Raw genomic sequence first — 10,796 nt, 5'->3', positions numbered from 1 at the left:
TGACAGCAAAGCGTCAAATCTATTATTTGATCTCTAATAGGTCGAGAGAACCATCATCCAACCACTAATTGGTTCTTATTAATATGGCTATCGAATTTGGCCACGCACACACAGTGTGGATGCGGCTTATCCCTGTCTCTGTTCCGTACAGCAGGGTGGAAGGGAACCACTCATTTTCATCTTTATCCTCCTAAGCAGCATGGATCACACAATCCTAAAAACTCTCATACTCACACACCGACACACATGGTACATGGATCACGCAAGCAGAAAACCGAGAAGACGACTTACAGTTTCTTTTTACGGGTAACTGGATCTCACAGTAATGGCTGCAACTATCACGAATCTGCTCTGGGCGTCTGCACTTGGTTGGTCGGCCTAGAGCCCATGAGGAAGTCACGGTACCACTTCGCCGACATCTTTGGAGTCCTCTTCTGCGTTTCATAATCCACATGATACAGCCCGAACTTTACCGTGAAACCGTAAGTCCACTCGAAGCTGTCGATGATACTCCATACGAAGTAGCCACGCACGTTTGCTCCTTTCCTGTAAGCTTGAGAAAAGAGTTGATACTTTCAGAATGCAGAGTTGCACGCAGACGAAGCTTCTAATTTCGATTTCATATTTTTACAAGTGTGTGTGACAAATGAAGACAATTAGACTGCTTTCTAGAATACTTTTTGAACGGGCTTGCCTAAAACTACTATAAAAGGAAATACATATGCAGAAAAAAATGAAAAAGGATAGAACAAATAATATAGAAAAAATAGAGCAGAAGACAAAAAATAAAACAAAAAATGTACAAAAGATATGAAACAAAGGAAGGAAGTAAAAAAAAAGGAAAAGGGAAAAATGTGTTTCCCGAGTGCCATGTGGCAGGAACTCGAGCCAAACATGTGTTTGCTAAGTGCCACATGGCAGAAACTCGACAAACGTGCAATTTACCGAGTCTCGTTTTTTTGCCTAGTGACTTCCAGGCGGAACTCAGCAAAGGTCATGTTTTTCTAATACCCAACAAAATGCATTCGGTAAACACCCTGGCACCAGGCAAAAGTTCCAGATTCGAGTAGTGGGTTGCACGTCACCTGACGGCTGAAGAGAGACATGTGACATAACCCTGCAGGTAGTTCACTCTTTCACCGTCATTCATCAATTCGTCCATAGTGTTATTGCTGTGTTGCGAGTAACCTGACAAAGAAAGCGTAAGATAAGTAGATAACACATGATCATTGTGAACGTATACGTATGGAAGAAGATGAGAAGCTACTAGAAGCTTCTCGATTGTCAGCGAGTTTACAGAATGCATTGTGAATTCGTGAGTCCATTGCCACTCACCATTTTCAGTAACATAGACAGGTGTGTTCTTGTATCTCTGATTAACATACTTGACGATATACTCCATGCCCTCTGGAACATCATAGTAACCATTGAATGCAGTCTGCAACCATACGAACATGTGACAAAGAGAAGAAGAGTATGTATAGGATGGCGACACTGATCGAAGCAGTTCTTACGGGTTTCCCAATTGCCACGCCATCTCTTTCACCCGTAGCTAGGACCAGTGCGTTCCCCTCATAAGCCTTGAGGTCGCACGGAGAAGAGATGCAATCCTTGACGTAAATTGCCGTGTAATGGTTTATGCCGATAAAATCCACCTTGTTCTTTTGGAGTAAGCTCTTCTCTTCTGAGGTGAACTTTGGTAAGTTGGATGATAACAACTCATGCATTTCTCTGGGATAATCACCAAAGAATATCGGCTCCAAAAACCTGAAGAAAGAAAAATAAACATTGAAAATGACCATAGTACTAATAGTTTTCTTTTTGTAGCATAACTATGTAAAGTTGGTATGAACATTCTCATACTAGTTCTTGCACTTGCATGCAAAGGTGAATAAATAAGAGGACATACCAATCTACCTCAAAAGACAAGGCACGTCGTGCAGCCAGGATATCCTCCGTGGTATTCGTGAGCGGCTCATACCATTTCATCGCAATCACAATCCCGATCGATCCGCCTTGCGTTGCCTAATTCACACACACACACACACACACACACATTCATCAGAACAAGGCGCGGTGCTACGTTTGAGATCCACTGAAATGGTGCCCATAGCCAAGAAAGCACCTCAACTACGACGGACCAAGTTTGTTGGGTTCACTCACCTGGTAATTCTTCTTGTAGTTGTGGACGGCGGCTGCATGTGACATCAGCATGTTATGAGCCGCGACGTAGGGCTCCCGATGAGAGTTCCCGCTCTCGCAGGTCCCGAACGGCGCGGAGCAGCGTGCCGGAGGGTACTTGCCCAGCACGTAGGCAAGTCTGGTGAACAGGTTGGGCTCGTTGAACGTCGCCCAGAACTTGACCCGGTCACCAAACGCCTTGAAGCACACATCCGCATAGTAATCGAACTCCTCCCTGGAAAAAGGCTTTGTTGTTTTTAACGATGCAAGGCAGGCGCTCTGCCGATTTCACTAAGATAGGAAAAAGAGAAACAAAGTACAGATGTGTAGTACAAAGGAGTTGCACGTACCGGATTCTGGTGCCCAGCCAACCGCCGTATCGGGTCTCCATTTCGTGCGGTAGATCAAAGTGATGCATTGTCACAAATGGCTCTATCCCTGGTTGTCATTTTTTGTAGTATACATGTTTACATTGCTCTTTGTTGAAGACTATAGTGCAATCTGTTGCATGTACCTTTCTGCACGAGTGCATCAATCAGGCGGTCGTAGAAAGCTATTCCAGCTGAATTGACGCCTCCAAGCCGGCCTCCTACGAGGATTCAATTCAGCGGCATTAATTTAGCTAAGCAACTACTTTTAACAGTGACCACTAAGCCGCAAATTTTTTTGCTTGTTTTGGCATACTTGGTAGGATTCTCGCCCATGAAATTGAGAATCTGTAGGAGCTGACACCCAAACTATGAATGATCTCCACATCTTCCTGTGCATAACAGTACTGTCAGAATACATGGGCAAGCACAGTTAAGATGCACCATGTCAATTACTAGTGATTTTTGTCTGTACCATGTACCGGTGGTAGTGATCATCCGCTACATCCCCGTTCCGTCCATCATCGATTCCCCTAGCTGTAGCGAATCAAAGCTTTTTGAGAGAAAAGCACGAGTTTGAACTTTTTTTTGAAGGAGCGAGTTTGAACTTTTAAAATCAAATAGATGATCACATTCACATATGCTTGTGAACTGTTCTTTCTTTTAGATAACATGCAGGAGACATGTTCTGATGTTAGTTGGTCCAATGGTCATACGATAAGGGAATATCCTCCTCTATATGTTATGTAATTATTATAGAGGGAGAGAAAAGGATAAGCACAATTCTATAACCACTCGCATAATTATCCGCAGAATGTTGTTACAGTTGTGGGATCACTCTCTCATAATAAGAATGGGGATCTTCTTATAGTCCGGCCTCTGGATCAGCCTACTCAACACTGAATCTTTCTCCCGCAAAAAAAAAAAAAAACACTGAATCTTCCAAGGTGAACTGTTTTGGACTCCAGTGTTAAGGTAATAGGAAATGGTTTATGTCTATCCTGCTGATAATTTGCTAACACTAAAGTAATCTGGCTACATACACGGTAAACTAATAGAACATCCAGTCCAACTTTGACGAAGCCTAAGGTGATTCACTGAATTGTTATTTACGGCGGGGAACCACAGTGTATGCCAAGTAACAATGCCAAATTCGGTTTTGGGCCATGTTACCAGTGCCGGCACATTGTGGGGTCATTGCCAAAGCCAAATTTATGGGAACGGAAGCACGTAGCTGCTCCGATACCAAATCAACTGAAGAATTAATAAAACGAGGTGGACGTGCATGCGCTTCCGAGGAGAAGAGGTTGAGAGAGACGAGAAAATCGCACACATTGCACCTAAATTTATTGTTTGTTTATTCTCAAATATATAGGCCCCACTCTTATAGAATTTGACACCACACACATTTCTTGGCAACGTCACCCTATTGCCAATTCCAAAAATATGAGTATGGCAGTGCGCATCGCTCGACGATTGTCTTTTTCTCTTTTCAAAATAAATTAATTTGTGTCACAATCAGATCCATGTTGCACTAGTGTTTCAAATGACTAGAGTGGAGACAAATAGGAAAAAAGAATTGCGTGAAAGACAAATAGGAAATTTGACAACGATGCCCAAGTGCACGACGATTTTTTTAATACACCGATTACGACGTTGACGTATACACGCACGCATGCGCGCACTCACACAACGCCTAGTGAAGATCGGATCAAAATTTTGGAGCTTTAAGATCAACGAATTCAAAATAATAATCTGCATTAATGGGACGGCAAAACGTCAAATCTATGATTTGATCTCTGATAGATTGACGGTACCATCATCCAACTGCTGATTGGTTCTGGTTATATGGCGATTCGAATTTGGCCACGCACAGTCGCACAGAGTGTGGATGCGGCTAGCTATCGCTGTCTCTGTTTCGTACAGCAGGGTGGAAGGGAACCACTCGTTTTCATCTTTATCCCCCTACGCAACATGGATCACACAATCTTAAAAAAAAGAACACCGACACACTGACACACATGGTACAGCAAAGAACATGGATCACGCAAGGACATGGAAGCTGCAGAAAACCGAGAAGATGACTTACAGTTTGTGTGGGTGAAGAAATCCCAGTTGCTGAGGCCCTTGCCGTCCTCCAGGTACGCGCCCTCGATCTGGAAGCAGAAGCAGAAATCACACTGCGTGGTCAGTAACCGTGCCATGGGACCGAGGAGAGAGGCAAAGGCAAAAAGAGACGAAGCTAAAGCCAAACTCCGATCCACCAACCTGGTAAGCAGATGTCGCGACGCCGAAGAGGAACCCCGGCGGGAACTCGGCGCGGCTTAGCCCTCGCGCCGACGGCATGAGGACGAGGATCGCCAGCGCCGCCAGCATGGCCATCGCCGTCGCCGCAGCCATTTCCCCGTCGCCTCAAGCTAGACTAGAATGGCAGCGTCTCTTGGTTTATGATGAGGAGACACCGGCTAGCCCCCCTCCTGCAGGGCTCATTTAGAGGCCACAGCAAAGTGGGCAAACAAGGTCCCTCCCTAGCTACAACTGCAATCTACAGTAGTAGCAGCGTTTGTCTCAAAAAAAAAATCTAGTAGCAGCGTCCACAGACGAGAGCTCGTACGGCCTGGATGATGGCCCATATTTATAGGCCACACCAAGTATTGACTGCTAGTAATATCCCCGTGACTAAGACCCCCGTGGTGCACATGAGATGGCATGTGAAGGAGATTACATAATACTGTAGATGAAAGATAGTCGTAACCTACCACGGATGGTGACACCTCGGCGGACCAAAAACAAAAACTCAAAATATCTGTGCAGCTAGCCTCTCCTGTTGTGTTGACTGAAGGGATGAGGTGACAATGGGATGAGGCACTTATTCGCGGCGTCTTTTCATCAGTCGATGTGCATAGAATTCTACAAATTCCTTTTCATGTGGAGGCCGTTGAAGATTTTGTAGCTTGGCAACATACAAGGACTGGGACCTTTCCCGTGCGTTCGACATACCATGTTGAATTTGGGCATCAGCTCGGACAGCACTTGAATCGGACTAGCCCAAGTAGTGCCTCATTAAATGGAGCTTGGAAAGATCTTTGGAAACTGCGACTACCAGGGAAAATCAAATACTTTGGCTGGAAAGTGTTGAAGGGGGTTCTACCATGCTATGGTGTCCTTGCTAATAGATATATTCCTCTGATCCCGCAATGTTAAATCTGTTCCATCGGATTGGAAGATACAATATTGCTTGTTCACTTGTACCGGGGCGCATGCAATTTGGACGGAGCTAGGGCTATCACAGGAGATTAGACCAGTGTTTTGCCCGGACCGATCGGGCTCTATTAACCTTGACAGCCTGATCCAGATGCAGTCGTCGGTACATAACATTCCTATAGCTGAGCTTGTCCTTGTAGCAATGTGGTTTATTTGGTAGCAAAGGAGAATCCATACAAAAGGTGAGATAGTTCAGATGCCTAAACAAGCAGCAATGACAATCCGGATGCTAGCAACAAATTTTTATGAGCAAACACTCCAAATCAGCCTACTCACAATCGGGATCATATATGGAAGAAGCCTGTGGTGGGAGCTGTTAAAATAAATGTTGATGCTTCTTTTCATGCGGATAGGTTCACGGGATCTTGTGGTGTCATTACCCGCGACGACCATGATAAGTTCCTAGGTGCAGTGACTCATCTATTACCGCATGTGGCGAGTGTAGAAGTAATAGAACTAATGGCTATTCGATGTGGGTTAACTCTTGGAGCAAATCTGGGGTGCACGAATTTGGCAGTCGAGTCTGACAGTCTCAATGCACTTGAGGCCATCTCTGATCCAAACGCATATATGGGAACAGGCGTGCCAATCATAGCCGAGTGCTCCCTCTTGACACTGGAGTTTGCTAGTATCACTTTTGATCACTTCAGTGGAGAGGCCAATTCTTCACCATTATGTAAACGATTTGGCTATCATTTGATGAATAAAGTTTATGATGCTAAGAAAAAGACTGAAGGGATGAGGTTTTTTTTATAAGAGGTGCTTACCGAGCTTCTTTCAAGTCTGGCCCATCTCCCCACAACACCTCGAAGCGTTGATGTCTTTTATGGCCAAAATGACACCCCACGAAAACATTTCGGCCCAACCCATTGTTTTGTCGCTCAGAGCATCTCTAGCAGACCCCTTAAAACGCGCCGACCCGCAAAATAACCGCTCATTTACGGTTTCAGACGAAAAAACGCCCCGGCCAGACCCCGTATCAGCCCGCGAAGTGTAAAACAATTTGTGGGGCGCGTAAAAAGTTTGCCCCTCAACCTGTAGATTCACGGGGCGGGAGGCCGACCCGAGCTCGACCCCTATCAGCTGCGAGTTTTGGCGGGAGGGACATTTCCGCGCGGCTCTTCCCGCTTCCCTCTCCCTCGCCAACCGCCTCCCTCCACTCGCCCCGGAGTACCTTCCCCGACATCCCTCCGCCGCCATGGAAGCCTCTCACCCGTCGGACGTCACCGCGGCCGCCATCCACGCGACGCCCCCTTCGGCAGATCTCGTTGGCAGCCATGCCGCGCCCGACGCCGTTCAAGGCTGCACCGCGCCACCCCGCAAGCGGCAAGGCAACGTCGTCGTCTAGGGCGGCGCTCCCGCCGGCCCCGCCGGGAAGGCACGCGCGCCCGTGCGCCCACCCGCCCCGCCGCCTCTGATCCGAATTCGGTCGGGCATATGCCGGCGAAGAAGGGGCAAGGCCTCCGGTGTGAAAACGCAAGAAGCTCGCGGGACGAGCCTCCCCGCCAACACCTCCCCCAATTGCTCCGGCGAGAACTGCCCCAAGGATGCCCACCGATGGCGCTACTGCCGCCCCGAGGTGTTCGATGGAATGGGCGCAAGGTATGATTCTTCGATTTCCGTCACTTCTTTCATTTTGGTTCATTCTGCTTGTACGTGACTTGTGGAGTGCAATCGTAGCGCCGGTATGCATGATGCGACTGCCGACTTCGTGCAAATGTTGGACGACAACACCGTCGACATCGATCACACCCCGATCGGTGACTTTAGTTACAAGAGATGGATGGTGGCGTGCACGGTCACGGGGGAGAAGATGATGTGGAGGAGGTTGACGAGGGGGTGTACGACGAAGTGCAAGCAAAACGCGCAAGATCCAAGAACTACACTCCATTGGAAGATAAAGTTTTGATCAAGGCTTGGGAGTCGGTGTCTCTTGATGCGTGCACCGGCACCGACGAAACCGCGAAGCGGTATTGACAAAGGATCGAGGATCAATTATTTCGCATGATGGCAAAGTATCCCAACCGGACGCCACGCACCTTTCTGTCTCTTCAAGGTTGTTGGGACGTGATCAAGCTGATTTGTAGTTGTTGGACTGCTTGCTTGACGCAAGTCCGCAATGCACCCCCAAGTGGTGTCGTCGAAGCCGAGTATGTGAGTTCGTTTTCATGTCCGAAGCAGCGCAAATCTTTTGTGCAACTCGGAGCGGTTGCATAATTTGACAATGTTTCCATTTTGTAGGACAAAATTGCGCAAGAAAGATACAAGGACATGGAAGCTTCATGCAAAAAGGCATTCAAGTAAAGCATTGCCGGGAACTTCTCAAAGATAGCGAGAAGTGTAAGGTGATTGACAAAGAATCCCCACCGAAGAGAGGTGCACTCACCAAGATGGATGATGATGATGATGATGAAGACGATGGCCCAAGAAACAAGAACAAGCCCGATGGAAACAAGAAAGCCAAAGACAAGATCAAGAAGGAAACAGAGGCATCAAGCTTGCGGGAGAAGCTAGCTGACATGGTCAAGTCCAATGAGATATTGGTGATCAAGACATTGGAGGAAAAAAAGTAGTTGGCCGAGAAGAAAGGCTCAAGAGAAGCAAGAGAAGTGGCAACTATTCACGGTGGATACGGACCGCAAGGCCACCATTGAGGGGAGAAGAGCCAAGGCCAACGAGGACAAAGCCATGGCCAAACTTCTTCAAGAGGAGAACAAGATCATGATGATGAACCGAAATGAGAGATGAGGTCACCAAAGAATGGCATGACTTGGCATGGTTGGAGATCTTGAAGAGGAGGAGGCTAGCCAGAAGAGGCCATACGGTGCCAAGGTTTGGTGAGCATAGTGCTTGGCAAGTGGTGGTGGTGAAGATTTCATCTTGTGATGATGATGATGATGGATGCGTCTTTGGGTTGTGCCAATGATGACGGATGCGATCTCTTTTGGATTGTGGCACAAGAACTATGTTTAAATGCCGCCAAAACTGTGTTGTGGTGGCAAGATCATGTTTAAATTCTTGGCATTTATGTTTTACTTGTTCAAATTCGCGGTCAATTTATTTGTGTGCTTTTATGGTTTGAGGGCCCAAATTGGAAGCGCATGGAATAGAGCATGCAAACCCGAGTTTGCGGGCTCTGTTCCGCCGCAGCCGATTTCGGCCCTTAAAACGCGATTTTCTCGACCCTTATCCCGCTTATAAAGGTCGCGGTTTTAAGGGTTCTGCTAGAGATGCTCTCAACTCGTCGCTACTATCTTGCTCACACTAAAGGGCAGTTTGGTTTGTGACCTGGCAAAATTTTGCCTGGCCTGGGACCTGCCTGGGACTAGCCTGGTGCATGTTTGGTTGGTATCCTGAAAAACGGAACGCTAGCCTGGCCTGAATGGTTATTAGCCTGCTGAAGCACCAGGCACAATTGTTAGCCTGGCCCAGGCGTAGCGAGTAGGTAGCCTGGCGCATGCCTGGGTACTAATCGAGCCTCTCCTTGCATGTGTTATCCCGTAGAGTCTGGCCATCGACTATTTTATTGCTGGATAATAGCTACCCAGGCATGGATGCGTACCAAACACAATACACCCAGGCTAGCCTCACCAGGCAGATTCTTTGATCTTTTCAGGCACACTCCAGGCTACAAATTTATCCAGGCATAGAGCCCAGGTATTGAACCAAACTGACCCTAAGTTTTTGCCAACTCTGTGTCCGAGCTCCCACACCGCCGCCGATCTCCCTCACCGGCCCGACCTCTCCCGCCCGATGCCACCATCTCAAGCTCCTCTACCCGACGCCGCTGCACCACCCAAGCTCACCCGCCCAACATCGCTCCCCGCTCTCACCATTTCCCCGTCACATCGAGCTAGACTAGAATGGCAGTGTCTCTTGGTTTATGAGGAGACAGCGCCTAGGGAAAATATCGGGTGCTCCAGCCTTTTGAATGATACGCTGCTCTGGGACCTCTAGGTGCGTCAGATATGCATGAAGGGGCAGGATCAGTTAACCAATCAATTTCAGTATGCCCTCTTGGTACATTTGCATCTTGCCCCCTGGAAGCATCATGTCTTTCCATCTTACTCCCCACGTCAAATGGAATAGAAACCATACAGCCAGGCCAGAAATGTGCATATATGAATCGCCAGCCTCATAGAACATAATTCTCAATCAAAAGAGCCTGAGAGTATTTCACGGCCAATTAGCATGTGTGAGATAAACCAAGAAAAGTACCAACTACGTGCTTGAATAAAACAAACAAATGCAGGCACTTTCGACACAAGTAAGAAGCACTGTTTAATTTCTCCGAAGATCCAAAACACTAGAACAAACAACGTCGTCTCCTAGTGCTCCGAATGTGAAGTTTCAAGGAACAGCGGAGCACTTAGCACTTCTTTGAACTGAGTGGCCATTCTAGAAGTAACTGTACATATGAAATGTTTAGAGAAACAAAGGTAAACTATTAAGCGATGTTCCGCCATCACTCCACTGTCAAACTGAGGACGCGTTGAGAGTATTGTCGAGGCGCAGAATTCTTGGCTGATAGAGGTGATAGAGGTGAGAGCTTAAAAACAGCAATCAAAATAACACTACTTTTTCGTCGGAGTAGCCTGAGCTTTGGCGATTGAGGCTGCTGATGTTGTTTCCTACTACCAAGTGTTAGACGAGTTGATGTGGCTACAGTAAATATTTATTAGACGAACAATAGTAGTTAGGCTTCTTTGGGCAACTCTCAAACTTGATGCTCCGTACAATGTGAATGTATTTGATACATTCTTGCATTGCAGTGCTGGTTACAGCCCAAATGATGAAAGTACTGGAGCAGGAGTTTATCCATAAGGGAAGATGGTTTCAGAGGAAGGGCCTGGAGGTTATATGTTATATATTTCCATTACACAATGATAACCGACTAACATCATCAGAACCCTACTTTGTTTGTTCTATTAGTTTTGTATATGCACAATATACATTTAAAACTAATCAACCGTCATTGCCACA

At 46.9% G+C, this 10,796-nt stretch overlaps 1 protein-coding gene across 5 annotated transcripts; it reads right to left on the bottom strand.

Annotated features, from left to right (window-relative positions):
* Window positions 1-53: 53 nt before the first annotated feature.
* LOC123187070 (beta-glucosidase 16) lies at window positions 54-5,162 on the bottom strand. Of its 5 annotated transcripts, none has more exons than XR_006493801.1 (12): window positions 4,818-5,162; window positions 4,639-4,705; window positions 3,025-3,086; window positions 2,866-2,941; window positions 2,696-2,770; window positions 2,532-2,619; window positions 2,164-2,416; window positions 1,910-2,025; window positions 1,515-1,767; window positions 1,336-1,407; window positions 1,086-1,188; window positions 54-553 (listed from the first exon to the last, which is right to left on the bottom strand). XR_006493801.1 is itself a non-coding variant. In XM_044598834.1 (12 exons), exons 1-12 carry the CDS (start codon window positions 4,947-4,949, stop codon window positions 442-444), a joined length of 1,440 nt encoding a protein of 479 aa, XP_044454769.1. In that variant the 5' UTR covers window positions 4,950-5,151; the 3' UTR covers window positions 54-441. The 5 variants fall into 5 exon arrangements, 3 of the variants coding, with proteins under 3 accessions (XP_044454769.1, XP_044454768.1, XP_044454770.1); XR_006493800.1 differs by having other exon boundaries at window positions 54-546; window positions 4,818-5,160; XM_044598834.1 differs by having other exon boundaries at window positions 1,336-1,438; window positions 4,818-5,151.
* Window positions 5,163-10,796: the final 5,634 nt, after the last annotated feature.

Source organism: Triticum aestivum, chromosome 2A (genome assembly GCF_018294505.1).
Source record: "Triticum aestivum cultivar Chinese Spring chromosome 2A, IWGSC CS RefSeq v2.1, whole genome shotgun sequence".
Taxonomy (NCBI): Eukaryota; Viridiplantae; Streptophyta; class Magnoliopsida; order Poales; family Poaceae; genus Triticum; species Triticum aestivum.
The sequence above is the reverse complement of the archived record's forward strand: the minus strand, read 5'-3'. Positions and strand labels throughout refer to the sequence as shown.

Excerpts from the sequence above, each read along its gene's own strand:
- LOC123187070 (XM_044598833.1), bottom strand. The coding sequence starts at position 4,949 with ATGGCTGCGGCGACGGCGATGGCCATGCTGGCGGCGCTGGCGATCCTC. Across the intron at positions 2,026-2,163 it reads ACTACAAGAAGAATTACCAG|GCAACGCAAGGCGGATCGAT; the intron begins GTGAGTGAACCC and ends TGTGTGAATTAG. Across the intron at positions 1,439-1,514 it reads GCGTGGCAATTGGGAAACCC|ACTGCATTCAATGGTTACTA; the intron begins GTAAGAACTGCT and ends GTATGGTTGCAG.